The sequence below is a fragment of the Sciurus carolinensis genome, chromosome 12 (genome assembly GCF_902686445.1).
Source record: "Sciurus carolinensis chromosome 12, mSciCar1.2, whole genome shotgun sequence".
NCBI lineage: Eukaryota > Metazoa > Chordata > Mammalia > Rodentia > Sciuridae > Sciurus > Sciurus carolinensis.
Genome location: NC_062224.1, coordinates 53410615 through 53433612, shown reverse-complemented (window position 1 = coordinate 53433612; position 22998 = coordinate 53410615). Strand labels below are relative to the sequence as shown.

Genomic DNA, 22998 nt, shown 5'->3' with positions numbered 1-22998 from the left:
ACTCTTCACAATCCTGGCAAATGACCCAGCTGATATAGAATCAAGCTAAATTAATCAAAAAGTTCCTCATGAGTTGCTAAAAGTAAGTAAGCCTATATTGTGGAGCCTATATTGGCATTCACAGTAAAAACGTAACCAGGTTATTTTTTAGCCAATATCAGGCTAACTACTTGGTCCTGAACACATAACAGGAAAGTATAACCAGAGGCAAATGTGCTATAAAATGGGTAAAAGAAAGTCATACTCATAGAGCCATTTAGAAAAAAGAACCCCATAATTTATTAATTTAGACATCATCTTTTTGACTCCACCTTATATTCTGCTTAGTAATTTACTTTGAGACTTAAGAATCTAGTTGTTTTCACTTACATACTAACTGTTTAAAGAAATTGCTGGTCTCCCTTCTTATATATTAGTTTACCACTTGGATAGGATATCTATAGAGCCTTATTGATTAATACCCTAATTTCCCCAATATTGAGGAATGAACAAAGACAAGACATTTGTGAGGTTCTGGGTTAAATCTCTAACACCAGAACCCAAAACAAAACAAAATAAAAATATTGCATATGTTTATCCAATATGAGTGAGTGGAGACATACATACTTATTTAGTATTTAGGGTAATCACTATCTTGATTTTTTTCTCCCCTTTTTTGGAGGGAGGGAAGAGGGCAGTCTCTTGTTTAATGTCCTGATTTTTTTTTCAGTTCCTGCAGACATTCTGAGGAAAGTAGGTGGACCTTAAAAAGCATTCAGAAGCATATTACTGTCTTCATAATTGCTTGATTCACAGGATAAAGACAGTTGCCTTTAGTTGCCTTAACTGCAGGGCATTGTAACCCCAATATTCTCACCTATTCATTAGATTGTGTTGTCCATTTTTATTTTCTTTCTTCCTTTAAAAAATTATATAATTCTGGGAATGGAACTCAGGACCTTGTGTATGCTAGGAAAATATGCCACCACTGAGTAACACTACCAGACTTCCTTTTCCTTCTCCTCCTCTTCCTCCTCCTCCTTCTTTTCTTTGGAATTCTGGGGAATATAACACAGGGCCTTGTGTCTGTGCAGGCCAGGTCAAGTAATCTATAATTGAACTATACATCTCGGCCTTAATTTTATTATCTTTCACATGTCCTTTTTTTTATAAATCAGGGAGCACATATTTTCCTCAGATATCAATCAAAAAATTTTTTAAATTCCTTTCATTTTGAGTATGTAACTCAATTTTGAACTTCAAAGAAGAGGTGAAACAGGTATTTCTATCTGTCATACTCTAAATAGAAACCAAAATTTTAAGTAAAAGTCAAATCCATCAATATAGGTCCTCACCTTTGGAGTTCCTGACCTGGAGGTCTGGATTAGGAGGCTACATTCTAGGTATGTTACTAAGAATTACCTATGGGAGTGTGTGTGTGTGTGTGTGTGTGTGTGTGTGTGTGAGAGAGAGAGAGAGAGAGAGAGAGAGAGAGAGAGAGAGAGAAATGGAGAGAGAGAGGGAAAGATCAAGGCTCTTTTATGGCCTTCGTAGGTGAAGGATAATCCTCCCCACAGAACATTTTGTGGCTTGATGGGTGTCATAAAAGGCAAAGAAATGGTCCATTCTAAAGTTATAACTCCCCGAATGACTTCAGATTCAGGTAATCAATAAACTTGTAAAAAGAATTTAGTTTCTTCACATTTGCCTGAAATGACTTATGGGTAGTAAAAAAAAAGCAGGGTAAAAGATTAGCATTTGGTGGCAATTTTCAAGAATACAAGTAAGAAAAAATATCAATGAGGATGTGGGGGGAAAAGTACACTCATAGATTGCTGGTGGGATTACAAATTGGTGCAACCACTTTGAAAAGCAGTATGGATTCCTCAGAAAATTTGGAATAGAATCACTTTTGACCCAGTTATCCAACTCCTTCGTCTATACACAAAAGACTTAAAATCAGCATTCTACAGTGACACAGACACATCATTGTTTATAGCAGCTCAATTCACAATAGCTAAGCTAGGTGCCCTTCAACAGATGAGTGGATAAATAAAATGTGGTACATATACACAATGGAATATTAATCAACCTTAAGATGAAATTATGGCATTTGAAGATAAATGGATGGAACTGGAGACTATCATGCTAAGTGAAATAAGCCAGTCTCAAAAAACCAAAGGCCAAATGTTCTCTCTGACATGTGGATGCTAACACATAATAAGGAGGGGCAAAGGAAGAATAAAAGTTCGATAGATTAGATGGAAGAAAGGGAGGGGGATGTGTGGCGAGCCGCCTCGCCACCATGATAAGATGGCGCTGGTTTCCTGAAGTGCTTTCTAGGTAAACAAGCCCATATTTGGTTAAGCCAACTGTTGCAAGTGGGAGCACCTATGAACATAGGCCAAGTGGCAGGAGTAGATTGGCTATTGCAAGAGTATAAAAGTGTATGAATTCGGCTCAAGAGAGAGAAGAAGAAAAACCATGGTTTTATAATATTAAGGTCCTTATTAAACTGCTGAAGGAAGATTCCTGTGTCGTGCTTTCTTGCGGGCGAGGGACACGACAGGGATGAGAATAAAAAAGACAGTAGAATGAATCAGAAATAACTTTCCTATGTTTATATATGAATACATGACCAGTGAAACTCTACATCATGTGCAACCATAAGGATGGGATCCTAATTAGAGTAAGTTATACTCCATAGATGTATAATATGTTAAAATACACTCTACTGTCATGAATATCTAAAAGATCAAATTTTAAAATACTTTTAAATATTTGAAAAAAATGTGCTTAGTATCCATTTGTGTATCTTCTTTGAAGAAATGTTTATTCATGTCCTTTGCCCATTTTAAAGTGTGTTTTATTAAGTTGTAAGGGTTCTTTACATACTCAAGATACAAGTTTCTTATTGAATGTATTATTTGCAAAGATTTTCTCCCATCCTTCAACTCTTTTCCTTTCTTGATAGTACCCTTTGAGGCACAAATATGTAAAAATTTGATGAAGCTAAAAAAAAAATAAAGATAAGTATTCAGCCTCCATTTTTCATTCATCACCTTCTCTCCTAACCACCTGGGATTTTAGGAAGAATGTCTGATCCAATAAACATCCTATGATGAATCAGGCTACACCCAGGTGGCAATAATTTCCTTAGCCCAGACAAGGAAAAACCTGACCTATCCTGAGAAAATAATTGTCAGCCCATACCTGCTCAAGATCACCTATTTTGTCACATGTGAAAAGTTTCCAGGTATGGAAAACCCCAACTCTGGCCCTAAATCCCTTTATTATATTAGCTCAGGGTCTCTCTCAGCCCCTCAAAGACAGGACTAAGGACATGGGTCCCCTTGTTTTACCAATGTAGCTACATTGATTAAAGTTGCCTCCATGTTATCCTATCTTTTTTATTTTTGGGGGGGGGCAAGAATATAGATCTGATTTTTTGGAGTCCCAGAAACAGGCTTCTGTCCTAGGACTCCAGTAACAGCTTTAGCAAACTGCAACAGAAGAAAGCACATTCTTTAGGTGTTAATCACTCACAGGCAGGTGATCCAAGAATAGAGAAGGCAGAGAGGGGAGAATCTATCTAGCTTCCAAAATTTCATTCATTTGGGCGTCTCTTCCTTTCTTTCCAGTTTGGGATGGCAGCAGTTGTTTTTTAAACGTCATTTGATGAAATAGAGAAATAAGCTTTTGGATTATCTAGGTCATGGATTCTGACCCCTGGTAAGCTCTTTTCAGCACTGAACATTAAGCCTTGCCCTCCACTTCGCTTGTTGGTGGGACTATTTTAAGACAATTCAGTTTCTTTCAAACAAACTTGAGCACCTGCCCTTTGTCTGACAGGGAAGTTTGGATTCTATAACTTTGTGGTGTGGTCACTGGAGATCAGAGTAGTTCCCAAAGAGAGGGATCTTGATTCAGGAGAAGATTTTTTTTTTTGTCATATATCACGGAAAGAATTTCGGCACTTACCAGTTTGAGACACAGACATACATTTAGGAAAGCAGATATTCATTCAAGGGAGAACATGGGCTATCTCAGGGAAGATTTTTTTTTTTTGAGGTGGGATGAAGTAAGAAACATATTCAAGGGAGAATATGAGCCATCTGCAGAGGGAGAGACTTTTTGGTTGTGGTGTTAATATTTATAGAGGGAGAGTTCCTGGAATAGAGGTGGAGCAGGAGTTGCACAATTTGGTTGCAGTTTTTCTAGTGCTTACACCTTGCCATCATATTAATTTTTGCAGGCAAGGGCATGGATCAATGGAAAGCACTAATTCTATGTCAGTGCCTCTTAGGTAGAATTTTGTGTCTTGTGACATATATAAATATATGTATATTTATATATATATATATATTTATATATATATATGTGAACCTATAAAACAGATTATTTATTACTATAGTACAGCATGGTCTATGAACCTGAAAGTGCACTCTGGTTTAAGGCAATTGTTTTATGTACTCTTTTGTCTATTTTAGCCTAGCTGTTAGTCTGTGTTTATGAAGACTGACTTGATAAGTCAGTCTTGTTTATTCTAAGCTGGTTATTATTTGGATACCCTTTGTTTCAGAACCTTTGGCAGAACATTGGTTGCACAGGCAACTTTTCCTGGATTAAATCTCTAGTAATACACACACACACATACACACACGTGCAAGGGATAGAAATAAATACAAATGGAATGCTACATGTTTAAATCAACAGACTGTTCCAGGAATGATATAGATATCAGTAAAGTAGCAAGGGAATAACTTTAAAATATTATTTTTGGGGTGGTTCAAAAGACATTCAAAACTGATTTATTTAACGGTGTCACAATAGCTATGTCTAGGCATTTAGGTTTAAAGGAAGTACAAATTAAAAGAGGATACTTTTTTTCTCCAAGGAGAATTTCTTCAAAACCAAGCATATTGCTAAAAAGCAATAGTATACTTGGTAAACAATAATTGGCAACAAACTAAGTTTAAACACTGTAATATTCTGCCCAAATCAGTCCCAGATACAGCTTAATAACCAAGATCAAAACTAATTTTGTTGTAGCAAACCTAGACCAATTCTATGAAAAGGTATCCTTGGTTAGATATGCAGTTTCATATAACGTTTTGAAAGTTCATTTGACAGCCAGTCAAGTTCCTCATAAGACCAGTTCTTTGTGTAGCACAAGTGGCTTGAACATACCCTGTTCTATTAGGAAGAGAGTAAAGGCCTAATTTATCTGTCATTTCACTGATAGGCATAGCATTTGGTAAATCCTCTTTGTTCACAAAAAGCAGAAGCACTGCATCTTGCAGCTCATCTTCCTCAAGCATTCTCTGCAGTACTTGGGCTCCTTCCTGAATTCTTCCACAATAAATGCTATCTCCCACAAAAATAAGAGCCTGGGTATTCTGGAAGTAATGCCTCCACAGAGGCCTAATTTTATTTTGACCTCCAACATCCTATACTGTGAAACAGATGTTCTTTTATCTACTGTTTCCACTTAAAACCAGTGGTAGTGGTGACTATCTCCCCTAACTTCAGTTTATACGGAAAGGTCACTTACCAGAAGCATTCAATCCAACCATCAAATACACATCTGCTTCTTGCCCAACAGGCAGAAGAGAGAAGATGGTGAAGACTGTGGTGGCAGCGGCACTTGTGATAGGCAGAAAAGTGTTCCATGTCTCTAGGCCTTCTCCTTCACACACCCAACAACTCAGTAAAAGGGAAGAGAAAGAGCTGAGGCAGAAAGGGGGTGGCAAGGACAGTTCATTGGCCGTCATTGATGTCATGACGCTTCAGGACAGGAACTAGTGGGTAGAGGACCTGCTTGGTGAATCAGTTATAAAGTTTCAAAAGGATTTAAAAATGAAATTAATGAGAGCAAAACCATATTTAGTTTGTATAATAGCTCTGAGTCAAGAAATATAATTTTTATAGTAACTACTACATCTTTGATATCTCTTTAGCCTCTATGAAAAAGGTTTACCAATTCAATCATGTACACGTCTTTTACAAATTCAATTTCATTTTAAAAGACATTGCAATTTTTAAATACATTTCATAATTTTCTCAAAACCTTACTTATTTTTGCATTATATCTCTATTTGGGATCACAGTTATCTTTACCACAAAGAATTATTCTTTTGCACAGAACTTTACATAAATTAAAATTTAGCCTACATTGGGGTCATCCTAATATGGAGAAGGGCAAGAGGCAGAACCTTATCTTAGATGAGACTGGCCTTTTGAAAAATTAGGTGTTTTTCATTTGAAGCTAATCTTTGCTTTCTTTCTAAATATCATTCTGTTTAGGAGTATAAGAAAACATTATTTCCTGAGTACTGGAATATCAGTTAACATAATATCATTACAGCTGAAACATGAATCCAACAGAACTCTTTTTTTTTTTTATTGTACACAAATGGGATACATGTTGTTTCTCTATTTGTACATGGCGTAAAGGCATACCATTTGTGTAATCATAAATTTACATAGGGTAATGTTTGATTCATTCTGTTATTTTTTTCCCTTTTCTGTTCTTTCCAACAGAACTCTTAATTTCCTTTTTTTGTGTGGAAAAAAAAAAAAAACAGCAAATAGTTTCCATATTCAACACTGTCAACCTTTAAGCAAATCTTTCCGGCCTCAAGTGTAAAGAGTAACATAATTCTTCACATATAACTTATTAATAAGTTAGTTTTATGAAGTTAGAAAATATTAAATGACATAAATAAATCCCACTCATTTTAATCTATTTTTATATACACCTGAAAAAGATTATCCTACTAACAATTATAGTCTGGAGGACACTACCTTGGTAAAGTGCTCTTCTAACCTTTACATTTTAAAAAGATGGTACACTTTAAAAATGTGAATACAGTTAACATACAAAATAGTCTTTAATAACTAGTGTCACAGCTTCGGGTCCTGCGCCACAGCGAGTCCCGTTTGTCCACATTTTACCCCAGATTGGCTAAATAGTGTGAAGCCACGTTCCAAGGCGGACAGCGTGGGACCCCTAGCGACGGGACCGCTGGATTTGGGGCAGCAAGGCTAGGAACTTGCTCAGCGGAACGAGCAGGGACTCCCCGGTCGATTTCTAGCGCGTTGGAACCCAACGCCGCTCTTCCGACGTCTCTGCCTTAGGAGCGTTTGCAAGCTGTACACTTCTGGTCCCACCACGTCTGAGGCAAGCCAGTGCTGCGGTGACGGAGACCAGCCTGACCCGAGCCAGGAGGACGGTGTTGGGGACAAAAACGAGGAAGCAGAAGTAAATCAAGATCTCACTTCCACTATGCAAAGTCCATCAAACTCGGCTGTGATCCAGCCCACGACTCCACAGGCCTGTGTGGAGCCACCACCTCCCCACACGGATAGTTCACAAAAACAACCTACGAGTGCAACACTTAAAGACAAATTAAGGAAAACAAGATTGTCTTTAATTCCTGTTGCAGTGTGATAGAACGTCTTAAAGTAGAGAAGGAAGAAAATGATCAGACTGTTTCAGAGAAACCAGCATCTTCAAAAGAAGAAAACTCTTTGGAATTTCAAGAAAGTTCTAGAAACAAAGGCAGTGAATCTGAAGAACATGCACATTCGAAAAATACCAAGAATATCAGTGCATGTAAATCTGAGTCACTTGATTTTGTGACTTGAGAATCCTAAACAAGAGTTAAACGAAGAAAAAGCAGAATTGGTGAAGCAGGTTCAGGACAAAGAAGAACTTCTTCAAAGGTTAAAACTAGTCAAAATGTATAGATTAAAAAATAACCTGTCTCAGTTAGAGTTGTTAATATGGAAATGGAGAAAATGTAGCCAGCTGTCGCTTTATGAGCTTTAGTCAGTTTTGTCAGAAGAGAACAAGAAACTAAGCCTTACTCAATCAATAGACCACTATGGGCTGGATGATCAATTGTTGCATTATACCAGACGTGAAGAAGAATTTACAGGTGTTTAATTCATAATTTTTTTCTTGAGAAATATCTTTGAAAATGACAACTTAATGACAAGATACTTGCACATTTTAAAGGGGAAATATGCACATTAGGGCTTAGAAGATTAGGGAAACAATGGTAATGATCAAAATAGACTCATTATCTGTTGTACAAGTGTGTATTATATATATAATAACAGACAAAGCAGACAGAGGTAAACCAAATACAAATGGCAGAAATGCCAAAGTTTATTGACCATTCTATATGTTTAAGTTTCAGATAAAATCTATATTGTATAGAAGATGCACTCGTTGTTTACTTTACCTGTATTAAACCTACAAAACTTTAATTCTATAAATCTTTGTATATCTAGCCCTCAGATTATATACATATACACATATGTATATATATGTAGTCACACATATTTGGGATGTTGTGTATTCTGTAGTAACCAAAATAACTTGTTTTACAAACATTTTTAAACAATCATTTATACAGAGTTTTTAAACAATCATTTAAAAGATTTTGAAAGGCATTTAAACAAACTCTAACTCTTAAAATTTAGTTTCCTAAGCAATAAAAACCTAATAGATAAAAAAATTATCTTGATAAGTAAGAGCAGATCAATGTTTTAAGAAAGCTTTGTTGTTTTAAACATAGAGAATTAAATTCTGGTTTTATATCAGTATTTTAAATTTTGACCTCGAAAAAACTTCTAAATAACTTTAAATAAGTGTTATAGTGAATAACAAATGCAAATTTCTTAAGATTTGTTTTGCACAAATTTGCAACTTAGACACTCAACAACTTGTGTTTATCCCTACTTTTATCTTCTCTTACTTTATTTTCCATCTTGAACTTTAGGACAAACATATTTAACCGCACAAAATGCTTTCTTATTCAGAAAATTTTCTTTTCCTTTTAATTTTCCTTACCAAAATTTATTCCCATACCTATGACTTCATTTTTATTTCTGTCTACTAATTGCCATTTCCTTTTTTTTCCCCAAGTTGACATTCTGAAGCAATCCTTACAAAATGTTTGAATTTAGTCAAATTTCTCCTCTTTTTTCCTAATGAGGTGAAATATTTTATTTCTACAATATTTTAATAAAACAGTTGAAATTTTTCAAATTTTTCCAGATAGAATTATATCTGTTAATTGGAATTTTAGCTGTTAGTAACCCTGCATTTAGTGAAAACCCAGGAACAAAGCAATGATAAACTGTTTTCATATACCAATGATTTATTTTTAAAAATTTTCTGAGAAAAACCTTTTTAGTTTGAATCCATCCCATTTATTGATCCTTGCTTTGATTTCTTGTGCTTTGTTCTCACAAAGTTTCTGAAACAAGGACACCCAAATTAACCAGCTCAGAATAAACCAAGAACCATTAACCAAAGAAACTTTTAATAGAAACTGTCATTGAAACACATCAGATTTTTTGCCTTTATTTTTGTCTTTATTTGTGATTCATCACAAGCACAGACTAATAGACAAAAGAACACATAAAATTGCATTAGTGTGCATTTTCAGATACATAGCCCATGCTATACTACAATAGGTCAGACAAACGAAATTATCCCTAGGGGTCCTGGCACAGAAGTAATATATATATTTGTACTAGGAATAGACACAGGGGCAATATATTTATATATATTTGTACTGGGAATAGACCACAGGGGCAATTAAACACTGAGCCACATGTCCAGTCCTTTATTTATTTTGACTGGATCTCATTAAGTTGCTGAGGCTAGCTTTGTACTTGCACTCTTTCTGCCTCAGCCCCCTGAGCTGCTGGGATTACAGGTGTGCACCACTATGCTTGGCGACATTTATGTTCTCATGCCAATTACAAGCCTCCCTGTCAGACAAATGGCAAGAGCCAAATTTTTTCAAAAGAACATGAATTGGCTCAAAAGAGACTTAAACTACAAAGAAAAGGAAAAACAAAACTGCTGGGCATTCTCAAGGAGAAATTACTAGGGGAAAGATTTCATGACCCCTAGAGTTCAAAACTTCATTTCTCTACTTCACCAAATAATGGTATAAAGTAGTCAGTGCCATCCCAATAGTGGAAAGGGAGAGACCCTGAAATTAATATAATTTTGGCAGTTGCATGGAGCTGCATAAGTAACTTCTTTTTGTCCTCTTCCTTCTGGGGTCAAATACCTGTTGGTGGATAATGCTCATATGGTATGCAGTTATAGGGACTAGTAAATGTAAATCAAGTCATTCCTGGAGAATGCATACCAGCTTTGAGTCCTGAGAAAGTACAGTTGCTGCCTGTGCAGTAGTCCCATATTTATACAGCCTGAGCCTGTATCTCAGTAGGCTTCTTGTGTAGCAGCACCAGGGAACTCATAATTGACCAAAGGGAAATGACAACAGTGCCCTTGATCACTCTCTATTGTGTGCTGGCCATGCAATGCTGTTAACACTGTCAGGGTATGAATATTAGTACACTGATTTGCTTGGCTACTGGGCAGGCAAACAACAGGACTATAGCCATATAAAATGCTGTCAAGGCCCTCTTTGACTTCAGTAGAAGGCTCATGTAGTCAACCTGCCATGGTGTCAAGGAGATGCATCCATGCATTAGCTGGCCAACTGTGGCTCCAAGATGGTGAGAGTGAGGACACTGTTGCATTCCAGTTATACATTCCTGGCAGGCATCTACCAGGGTGCTCCATGTCAAAGGCAGATCCTATTATTTGACTATATTCCACATGATTTTCACACCTGTCTTCTGTAGGCAGTGGTGCAACCAAACTACCAGGTCAGTAAGTGGTGCCCATTCCAACCCCCACACCTTAGCCAAAGCACCTGCTTTGTCATTCCTTGGGTTAGTCAGGGAACACAGTCACCGGCTTCTGGTAGTCTAGCTCTTAGAGTTCTTGCCATAGAGTTTGTTCCTCAGGACTTAGCACAACTGTCAGTACATATCACTGTGAGGGACACTTCATTTGCTATCACTATCTAGGTGGTGTACAGTTAAGCTCATTTGCTACTTTGTCCTGTACCAGTATCAAAACAGACAGTATATGGAGGAGTGGTAAGGGAACAATGGAGAAACATTGGAGTGTGTAGAGGGAAATGAGGGGAGGGGTGGGGGAAGGGAAGAGTGGAATGAGACAAATATTATTTCACTACATACATGTATGATTACACAAATGGTGTGAATCTACTGTATGTACAACCATAGAAATGAAAATGTATACCCCATTGTGTACAGTGAATCAAAATGCATTCTGTAAAAATTAAAAAAGAAAACAGACAGTATCTGTCTCCAGCTCCATATCCACTGCCATACACAAGAGGTTGGCCATGACTGGAGTCACCAGTCTACCAAGCACTGGACAGTAAATGTGCCTTATCTACAAGATATGGGCTTGTTTCTGCTTTACCTACATAGGTAACAAGTCCAAACACTTCTTTAAGTTCAGCCTATGTCCCTTTTGATTAACTTTGGCTTGAAGTCCACTTTATCTCATAAGAGGATAGAAACCCCTGCTTGTTTCCATGATCCATTGTAGTGATTTTTTCCCCATCCTTTCACCTTTAGTCTGTGAATGTCTTTGCCTATGAGGTGTGTCTCTTGGCGACAGCATATTGTTAGGTCTTGTTTTTAAATCCAGTCTGCCAGTCTATATCTTTTGATTAATGAGTGTAGACTGTTAACATTCAAGGTTATTATTGATAAATGATTTGTGTTCCTGGTCATTTTGGTTTATTTCTGGTTGTTAATTTGACTTAGTTTCTCTTTGATTGACTATTCCTTTAGCATTGTTCCTCTCTTTACTGGTTTTCAATTTTTTTTTCCTCACTTTACTTCATCCTCATAGAATATTTTGTTGAGAATCTTCTGTAGTGCAGACTTTCTAGTTTTGAATTCTTTTAACTTTTGTTTATCATGGAAAGTTTTTATTTCATCTTCAAATCTGAAACTTAATTTTGATGGATATAAAATTCTTGGTTGGCATCCATTTTCTTTCAGTACTTGAAATATATTATTCCATTACCTCCCAGCTTTGAGGATTGGGGTTGAGAAATCAGCTGAAATCTGAGTTGATTTACCGTATAGGTAATTGTATTTTTTTGATGGTTTTTAAAATTTTATCTTTATTCTCTGTGTTAATCATTCTCATTATAATGTGTCTTTGTTTGGGGCTGCTTTAATTTTGTACATTTGGGGTCCTGTAAGTCTCTTGTATTTGATTTTCCATTTCATTTTTTAGATTTGGGAAATTTTCTGTTATATTATTAAAAAGATCATGCACTCCTTTGGTTTGTATCTCCACTCCTTCATCTGTCCTGATCACTCTTAAACTTGGTCCTTTCATGTTATCTCATAATTCTTGAATGTCCTGTTCAAGGTTTCTTATCATCTTCTCTGCTTAGTCAACTCTATTTTCAAGATTATATGTTTTGTCTTTATTGCCTGAGATTCTGTCTTCTAAGTGGTCTAGTCTGCTGGTGATGCTATCTCTTGAATTAATAATTTGGTTTATTGATTCCTTCATTTTGAGGATATTTGTTTTTTTCATAATCTCTAATTTTGATTGAAGTGATCTTTCACTTCTTGTGTTTTTTCTTTGATTTCACTCCTCATACTACCCTTTACTTCACACATCAGTTTAACTATGTACATTCTAAACTCCTCCTCTGACATTTCTTCTACTGTCTTGTCAGTGGATTCTGTCATTGGAGCATCTTGGTTTTCTTGGGGTGATTTATTCCCTTGTTTTTTCATGTTTTTTTATGCATTTTCCCATCTAACAGTATAGATATAAGGAAGCACAAATTTTACCCCGCAGCCCTATAGTGTCCTTGACAGTTTCCAGCACCTCACCTTCAAGAGCAGAGACCAATATCAACTGCACTCAATGTAAAGAACACATAGTTCCAAGCCTACTATATCCTATCAAGATTTCCAGTTTTCTCACAACAAACAGAAATGACAAGTTCAATTACCATCCACCCTATACATAGCAAATTTGCTAGAAGTGTTCACAATTCCAAATGTTGGACAAGGAGAGAACAGAATGGTGTAGGACATGATATTCATGAGGGAGGAGGAGGCAGAAGCAAAAATCTATAGTAGGAGTGGAAAAAGAATTGATAGAGACTGACCGTTAGCAGGAGAAAAGATAGTGAATCCAGGAAAACAGACAAAAAAGAGGAAAACTGCATACAATAAAAAATTAAAAATATAAGAATACACAACAAAATTGTAAAATACCATCCTTACATCACAGTCCTCAACAAACTGAAGCATGAAAAATACTGGGTCCCAAAAATAGTAGAGATGCTAGAGAAGAGAAAAAAAAATTATTTAAAAAGAAGAACAATAACAAAACAAATCAACAAACAAACAAAAAACTCAATGGAAAACTGAACAACTGTTTGCTTCAGAGTTTAAAGTTTTTTCAGTGCTGTTGTACTCAAATTAAAATTAATGATGCATATAATACTACATACATACATACACTTAAACCTATAATAACTTAGAAAAGAAGATGACACTTGGAAAATATCCTAGATGACCAAATATTAAAATAAAAAGGCAAGGGAAAAAATAAACAAGAAGTGTCACATGCAAAAATTACATGAGTTATTTTAACAATACATGCATTCAGAGGACATATGGGCCTCATGATCAACATAAAAGTGATGACAATTAGGAACCAGAATGTAATCTGGAATGAGATACAAGGAGCAATACAGGATGTGAAAAATCTTCATTAAAAATTTTAAATTCATAATACCAATAGACACAACACAATCCAAACACATTTAACTTTACTATGCAGATAGACTTTATAGGGCCAATACAACAACAATACCCACAAAAATATGCAATAACAATGGTAGAAATCTACACATAATCAGGTTTAGCTTTAGCAGCAACAAAACCATCAGCAGATTTTACAAAAAGTATAATGGAATGCAGGCTATGGGACCCCTAGGATAATAGAAGTTATTCAGGGAAACATTTCACCGCACAGGGGTACAGTTCTTTTTCTGATTCTTCATAGGATTACAAAGCCCAGAACAGCCCATGCAGACCCAGTTACTATCCCATTGATCTGGGTTTCAGATACCCCAGGCTTGGTCACGTCGTAGTCCCATGATCTCAGTGTTGTTCCAGTTTGCAGAGAGATCACCAGGGATGTGCTCACAGAGAGGAGCAAACCTGAAAAGAAGCTGCAAAATGGCAGTCATCAGCACTCCCAGTGGGAAGACTCCAGGCACAGCCGACCCTGCAGGCACTCTGACACTGGACTTCCAGGTCCTGGCCTGTGTCCTAAATAGAGGTAACTGTACCCTGAGATGGCTGTGGTGGCAAACTGGCTAGCACCCTGACCCCCCAGGTGCTGACCAGCATCCTAAGTTGGAGGTGGCTCTGTGTAACCAAACCTGCAGACATTATGGCAGTGGACCTCTGGGCGGGGCCAGCAGCAGGTCAAGCCAGCCGTGGGGGGGGGGGTGTCAGCAGCAGCAGCACGGGGATAACTGGTTGGGGGCAGCAGCACCAGTGGTAGCAGCAGCGTCGGGAGAGAAGACCTCCAAGTGAGCGTAGGAGCAGTGTCTTCGGCAGTGGTGTAGGCAGTAGCGCCCTGGAAAAAGACCTCTGGGCATGGTAGCAATGGCATTGGGGGTAGCAGCATTGGGGGCAGCATTGTCATTGGTGTAGGCTGCCGCTGCACCCAAAGAAAAGACCTCTGGGCAATGGCAGTGGCATCTGCAGCAGTGACATTTTCCACCAAGAAGTTTAAAAGAAAAATGTAATATTTCAATATCAGGTCCAGAGGATATAACATTAGATATAAAGGATGCTAATAATGTGACCCCATTAATGCATCAAAAGAAGAGGTGTCTGCAACATTTTTACAAGAAAAAAAAAACTGATCAGGAAGTCACAAGGGCAAGCAATTGGCACTTAAAATACTTAGGTATTATAAAGTCTGCAGATAACATAATGAGAGACAGCATAGTAGATGTCACCCTGGGACCTTGGACTCCCATCTCAAGGACCTAGGAGATTGCAGTGATACTTGGGGGAGGATCTGTGTGAGACAACCTCTTAAAACTAGCAAAACAGTAAAGGATTATAACTTTGGAGAAGGAAGTCCTTGAAACATAGCAGATGAAAGGGAATACATTAGGGCAGAATTGCAAATTCCAGCAAGTTGATCTCCATTTTGTGTGGAGCCCTGGTTGGCCCTTGAAGCCAGCATCCCCACTTTGTGTGTACTTTTGCACAAAACAAGGTTTTGATCTATTCGGATACCTGACAGCTCTTCAGCACTTAACCCCTTGCAGTGAAGTAAGGTATCATACATCTGATTATAACAGTTCTCTTGCTAGTTCAGAGGCTCTTTGTCTTTTAGTGCCTCATAAATTAGCTCAACTTGTTTTTCAAAGATTTATATTTATTTGGTGCATATGGGAATTTCATGATCCATAATCTTACTGGAACAAAATTGTATTTGTTCCTTGAGCCATAATGGCTATGGGCCATAATCTTGTGCACTTATGATTTTTATCTAAGTTGTTGTGCAATAGGTGTTGGATAATGTAATTTTTGGAAGATATGGACATAATCTTGAAGTTTGTAGTGCTTGTTCTTGTTCTGCCTCCCATTTGAAGGCCTGTGGATTTATTATTTTACATATAGGTCTTAAGATAATGTTTAGATAAGGTATATATTATCTTTAGTAGTCAAATAGTTCTATCAGCCTTTGTGCTTCTTGTTTAGCTATCTCAGTGTCCCTATTGCCAAAATTTTGTTTGTCACTGTATTTGGTATCTGTCTCCCATTTGATGACCATGTAACTTCTAAACTTACTGGTGGTATCAGGTCCTGTTTTTCTTTGTCATTTAGTGTTCAACTCTGTCTTTAAGTTCATCTATTAATTGTTTCTTTTCTGCTTCTAGTTTTTCCTTATTATTTATCATTAATATATCATCTATATAGGATATGATCAATGAGTCATGATTTACTTGATTAATTTGGGAGGGTAGTATTGAATGAGCTATTACAGAACCAATTAACTAGCTCTGTAGGAATCTTACAAATTGATATTATTTGCCATCCCACATAAAACTGTAATATTCTCAGCTTTCTTTAACTATAGGTATTGCAAAGAACATATATAACATGTCAATTTTCATGTAGAATTCTCCATTATATGGTGTTATTTTATTGGTGACTTCTACATCTAATAATGGTCTTGGGAGTTTGGGAGATATCCTATTTTGGTTTCTATAATGTAATCATTATTTGAATGGCCCATTATATTTTAGAATGGGTCATATTGGGCTATTAAAGTTATTAAAATTGCCAGGAACTACTATGTTTTCCTTGAGTAATTCTACTATTTTCTGTGATTCCTTTATGTACACACTTGAATGGGTATTGTTTTGTATATGCTGTCACTGTGGTTGTGGGTAGTGTGATAGGTGTTATCAGTACTTTTGCTAATCTGTACGTCATAATTTTTAAGTGTTTTCTTGGCCACATTTATATATATATATATATATATATATATATATATATATATATATATTATAGATACCACATCCATGCCCAAAATGTTTTCCACCTTAAGTGAACAATGTATGGTTACTCCTGTTGGTTTACTATTTTATCATATAATTTTGCTATGTTTTTGAAGTGTCTGACTTCACTTATTTTATATTATTTTATTTATATTTATTTTATTTACTCTTTTCATACATGACAGTAGAATGTATTTTGACATATTATACATACATGGAGTATAACTTCCCATTCTTCTGGTTGTACGTGATGTGGAATTACATTGGTTGTGTATTCATATATGCACATAGGAGATTAATGTCCTACTTATTCTACTGTCCTTTGCATTTTTGTTCCCCTCATTTCTCCCTTTTCCCCTGTCCAATTCGGTGAACATCCACTCCTCCCTCCCTGCTATCTATTGTGAGTCAGCATCTGCATATCAAAGAAAACATTTGGCCTTTGTGCTTTTTTTTTGGATTGTCTTATTTCACTTAGCATGATAGTATCCAGTTCCATCCATTTACCAGAAAATGCCATAATTTCATTCTTCTTTATGGCTGAGTAATATTCCATTGTGTATGTGTGCCACACAATCACAGTCTACTCATTCCTTTCCCACCCTTCTTATTCCTTCTGGATTTTTCCTGTGAAACATTCTAACCAGCAGATATCTGGGCAAAATACACAGCCCCCTGGAGGTGCTGGACCTTGCCTATCTTCTCAGGTATGGGGGAGGTTAAGAAAAGTGGTTCTCATGGGCAAAGCCAGTTGCCCTAAATGGGGAATGCTTAAGTAATTTAGCCAGACCCTGTCTATAAATATAAGTAGGCAAAGGGAAGAGGTGATGGCTCATGGGATCTGTGATCCCAGGAGCAATATTTGCTGGCAGAAAAAAAAAATCTCATGCAATTTTCAAACTTCCGATAGATATATTAGCTGCAATTCCTCTCAAGATTCATTACAGTGAGATTAGTTCAGAAAGTCATATCCATTGAACTCTCAAACATGCACTTCCATTGAAAATCCTCCCATGTTCTTGAATAAGCAGAATTAATATTGTCAAAATGGCCATCCTACCAAAGGTGCTATACACATTCAATGCAATTACAGTTAAAATCCCAATGACATTGCTCATAGAAATAGTGAAAGCAATCACTAATAGCCAAAAAAATCCCGAACAGGAAAAGTGAAGCAGGAAGTATCACAATACCAGAACTTAAACTATACTACAGAGCCATAGTAACAAAAATGGCATGGTATTGGCACCAAAATAGACAGGCAGACCAATGGTACAGAATAGAAGACAAAGAGACAAACCCACAGTAATACAGTTACCTCATACTAGACAAAGGCGCTAAAAACATACAATGGAGAAAAGATAACCTGTTCAAAAAATGGTGCTGGGAAAACTGGAAAACCATATGCAGTAAAATGAAATTAAACCTCTATCTCTCACCCTGCACAAAACGCAACTCAAAATGGATCAAGGACTCAGGAATTAGACCAGAGACCCTGCACCAAATAGAAGATAAAATAGGTCTGAATCTTCATCATGTTGGCTTAGGATCAGACTTCCTTAACAAGACTCCCAAAGCACAAGATATCAAAGCAAAATCAATAAATGGGATGGACTTAAATTAAAAAGCTTTTTCACAGCAAAGGATACAATCAATAATTTGAGAAGACAGCCTACAGAGTGGGGGAAAATCATTTACACATGCACTTCAGGTAGAGCACTTATCTCCAAAATTTATAAAGAACTTACAAAACTCTACACCAAAATACAAAGAATCCAATTAATAAATGGGTGAAGGAACTGGACAGACACTTTACATAAGAAGACATACAGGTGATTAAAAAATATGAAAATGTGTTCAACATCTCTAGTAATTAGAGAAATGCAAATTAAAACAACTATGATTTCATCTTACTCCAATTAGAATGGCTATTATTAAGAACACAAACAATTATAGATGTTGGTGTGGATGTGGGGAAAAAGGCACACTTTTTCATTGCTGGTGGAATAGTAAATTGGTGCAGTCACTCTGGAAAGCAGTGTGGAGAATCCTCAAAAAACTTGGAATGGACCCACGTTTTGACCCAGTTATCCCACTCCTCGTTTTATACCCAAAGGACTTAAAATTGGCATACTACAGTAACACAGTCACATCAATGTTTATAGCAGCTCAATTCAAAATAGCTAGATGGTAGAACCAACCTAGATGCCCTTTAACAGTGGTATATATACACAATGAAATGTTATTCAGCCATAAAGAAGAATGATATTATGACATTTGCAGATGAATGGATGGAATTGGAGAATATCATGCTAAGTGAAATAAGGGTATAGCCAGTTTCCCTAAATTATGGAAATCCTAAGCAATTTAGCCAGACCCCATCTGTAAATAGAAATAGGCAAAGGGAAGAGGTGAGGGCTCACATGGTCTGTGATTACACGAACAATATTTCCTGGCAGAAAAAAAAAATCCACATCCAATTTTCAAACGTCCAGTAGGTATGTTTGCTGCAATTCCTCTCAAGATTCATTACAGTGAGATTAGTTGCAGATTTCCACTGAAATCTCAGTCATTCGATTCCGTATAAAATCCATCTATTCTCGTTTGGATCCTTTTCAAAGAAATACCTCACTTGGTTTCCAGTGCTCCTGTGACATGACAGCAAAAGAGGCGAGAACTACAATATTCAAATCCGGAGGGGCTGGCATCGGGCAGTTTGGGAATGAAGAGCGCCGAGATCGAAGGCTCTGGTAAAAGAACGCACTTTGCTTCTGTCCCCAGGGGCTGCTTCTGGGCCTTGGGCAACAGGGGTTTTGATGAGTGGCTTCCCTGACATCCTGGCTGCGCTGCGGACACCGCCTGATGTCACGGAAAGGCGGCAGGACAGCACGATGAGGTCACGGTGTCCATGGCAACCAGACGCTTCCGGTCCCCTCCGCTTCAGACGGAGATTCCAGGTGGGCGCCGGCCCAGCTGCGATGGAAAGTGGGAAGACGAAGGGAGCGAGTCCCAAGGGCCTAGTGCTTTCAAGAAATGCGATCCTCACATGTTCCCCAGGAGAAGAGGCAGGGTGCGTTCGGGGCGCGGTCCTGCGCGCCTGCAATACAACCACCTCCTGCCAGGACTAGGGAACGCGCTGAAGCCTGGCAGCCCGCACTACCCTCCAGGTCCGCTAGGTGGCGTTGTCCTCGTCTGGCCGCACCAGGCCTCATGGCCGCCAGGCCACCCAGATCGTGCTGCGGGCAGTTAGCCCCACCAGCTCGAGTTGACCCAGGAGGATCCGAGGGGTGCAGGAGGACGTGTGGGTCCAGCTTAGCACAGTCCCCAGCGGCATTGCCCTGCCAAACCGCTCCTCCAAGTCTGGGCTCTCCCGGGATTTTGCAGAGTCAGCAGTCTCTCCTAGGGCCCTACCAGCCACAGGGAATGATGGCTGTTGACAGCCCAGAGCACGGGAGCATGCAGGGCAGCTTAGGTGATGATTGAATTGGGAAACATCACACCAAGGTGTGTGACCAGATTTGCTTTCTTCAACATTTCTGCTGGTATAGTGTGAAGAACAAAATGGAAAGGGGCTTGAGTGCATCAATCTTGATTCTCCCAGAGGCTCTTCTCAAGTTCAGATAAACACCAGTGGGGTGGGGCCAGGAAGTATAATAGAGTGAAAAGAAATGAACTGATGTGAAGAGATTCACAAATAAATTTGATGTAGTTTATTTATTTATTTTTGTAGTACTGGGGATGGAACCTTGGTGCTTTACCACTGAGCTACACCGCCACCACTTTTTTAAATTCCATTTTTTTGTCATAAATGGATAGGACTTTATTCTTTTGTCATTAATTTTTTATTTGTTCTAATTAATCATACCTCGCAGTAGAATGCATTTATGCATTTTGATAAATTATATTAAATAGAGTATAATTTCTCTTTTTTCTGATTGTACATATTGTATTGTGAAACCAATACAATGAAGCCTAAATATTCACACTAAATATGAGGAAGAATGCCCAGTTTTAATGACTAAAGAATATGAATTCTGAAATACTTTTAAAAATATGTAGTATTAGTTCTTTCAATTGAATGCTATGTTTTAAATTGGGTAACAAAGTAGTGTCTACCTGATATTTTTAAGGGATGTAGAATGTCTTATGAAGTAGCATGACAGAATGGGTTCCACCAGGTTCCATAGCCTTCTCTCATATGCTAAATATTAAACAGCACTATTACCTTGACATTTTCCATTTATATGTAGTAAATAAAGCAAGTTATTATAAAATGTTAACATTTTTGTTCTAACAACTTTTAGGATAGAAAATGAGATGAAAGACAAAAAGCAGAGATAGGAAATTTCAGATGTGAAAAAGATGTAGATCAAGAATTTTTTTTTCTTTTCTTTTCTTTCTTTTTCTTTTTCTTTTTTTTTTTTTTTTTTTTTTTTTTTTTTTTTTTTTTTGTAAAGAGCCAGTTAGAATATATTGCAGAGAGCGACAGCAGCCCCAGCCGCGGCCGCCCCTCGGGTAGCAGTGTCCGCGCCAGCGCCAGGCAGCGAGTCGCCATCGTGGTGAAAATCCTGTTAAGACCCAGGCGTACCCTGACCAAAAGCCGGGCACAAGCGGGCTGCGGAAGCGAGTGAAGATGTTCCAGGGCAACGCCAACTACGCGAGAATTTCATCCAGAGTATCATCTCCACGGTGGAACCCGGGCAGCGGCAGGAGGCCACCCTGGTGGCGGGCGTGGACTGCAGGTTCCACATGGAGGAGGCCATCCAGCTCATCGTCCGCATCGCCGCCGCCAACGGGGTTGGTCGCTTGGTTATTGGACAGGATGGAATTCTCTCCACCCCTGCTGCATCCTGCACCATTAGAAAAATCAAAGCCAGTGGTGGGATCATTCTGACAGCCAGCCACAACCCAGGGGGACCCAACGGAGATTTTGGAATCAAATTTAATATTTCTAATGGAGGTCCTTCTCCAGAAGCGATAACTGATAAAATCTTCCAAATCAGCAAGACAATCGAAGAGTATGCAATTTGCCCTGATCTGAAAATGGACCTTGGTGTTCTGGGTAAGCAACAGTTTGACCTGGAAAACAAGTTAAAGCCCTTCACAGTGGAAATTGTGGATTCAGTGGAAGCTTACGCCACAGTGCTGAGAAACATCTTTGATTTCAATGCACTAAAAGAACTTTCTGGTCCAAACCGACTAAAGATCCGTATAGATGCCATGCATGGAGTGTGGGGCCATATGTAAAGAAGATCTTCTGTGAAGAACTCGGTACCCCAGCAAACTCAGCCGTAAACTGTGTTCTCCTGGAGGATTTTGGAGGCCATCCCCCTGACCCCAACCTCACTTATGCAGCTGACCTGGTGGAGACCATGAAGTCTGGAGAGCATGACTTTGGGGCTGCCCTCGATGGAGATGGGGATCGAAACATGATTCTGGGCAAGCATGGGTTCTTTGTGAACCCTTCAGACTCTGTGGCTGTCATCGCTGCCAACATCTTCAGCATTCCGTATTTCCAGCACACCGAGGTCCGCGGTTTTGTACGCAGCATGCCCACAGGTGGTGCTCTGGGTCGGGCGGCTAACGCTACGAAGATCGCTTTGTACGAGCCCCCAACTGGCTGGAAGTTTTGGGGGAATTTAGTGGGTGAAAGCAAACTGTCCCTCTGTGGGGAGGAGAGCTTCGGCACTGGTTCTGACCACATCCGTGAGAAAGATGGACTGTGGGCTGTCCTCGCTTGGCTTTCCATTCTGGCCACCCGCAAACAGAGCGTGGAGGACATTCTCAAAGATCATTGGCAAAAGTATGACCGGAACTTCTTCACCAGGTATGATTACGAGGAGGTGGAAGCAGAGGGCGCAAACAAGATGATGAAGGACCTGGAGACCCTGATGTTTTGTGGGGAAGCAGTTCTCTGCGGGTGACAAAGTCTACATTGTGGAGAAAGCTGGTAACTTTGAATACAGTGACGCTGTGGATGGAAGCATTTCAAGAAATCAGGGCTTGCGGCTCATTTTTGCAGACGGTTCTCACATCATCTTCCGACTAAGTGGCACTGGGAGTGCAGGGGCCACCATTCAACTGTACATCGACAGCTATGAGAAGGATGTCGCCAAAATCAATCAGGACCCCCAGGTCATGTTGGCTCCCCTTATTTCTATTGCTCTGAAGGTGTCCCAGCTCCAATAAAATTTTATCTATGGTCAGTGAAATTGGAATTTCATAAAATATTATGTGCAAAGAAATATCATGTCTTGATATTTTTAGCCATTAAAAATATTAAAGAGGAAAAATAAAGCCTTTTAGTTTATAGACTGATCAAAACAGGAGGTGGATTGGATTTGGCCTGTAGTCTGTTGTTTACCTCAGACATCAACGTCTTCATATATATAAAATTCTACCACACTGGAAACAAGGATATTTAAGATCACTAAAGAGCTAAATGAAAGTCAGACATTTAAATATGCATATCAGAACTATTGAATTTTATTAAACATATGTGAACTTTATTCACCTGCCTTTTTTG

General features: G+C 38.4%; 1 protein-coding gene and 2 pseudogenes across 1 annotated transcript; 2 read left to right on the top strand and 1 right to left on the bottom strand.

Moving 5' to 3' along the window:
* Positions 1-5067: 5067 nt before the first annotated feature.
* On the bottom strand, positions 5068-5590 carry LOC124961335 (ADP-ribosylation factor 4-like; annotated as a pseudogene).
* Positions 5591-7252: 1662 nt separating this feature from the next.
* LOC124961685 (swi5-dependent recombination DNA repair protein 1 homolog) lies at positions 7253-7930 on the top strand (annotated as a pseudogene).
* An 11968-nt stretch (positions 7931-19898) lies between these two features.
* LOC124961334 (phosphoglucomutase-1-like) lies at positions 19899-22661 on the top strand. Its single transcript, XM_047519940.1, is given in 6 exon segments — positions 19899-19944; positions 20952-21038; positions 21041-21127; positions 21130-21699; positions 21702-22365; positions 22367-22661. Coding segments are annotated over 6 exon segments (1749 nt in total).
* Positions 22662-22998: the final 337 nt, after the last annotated feature.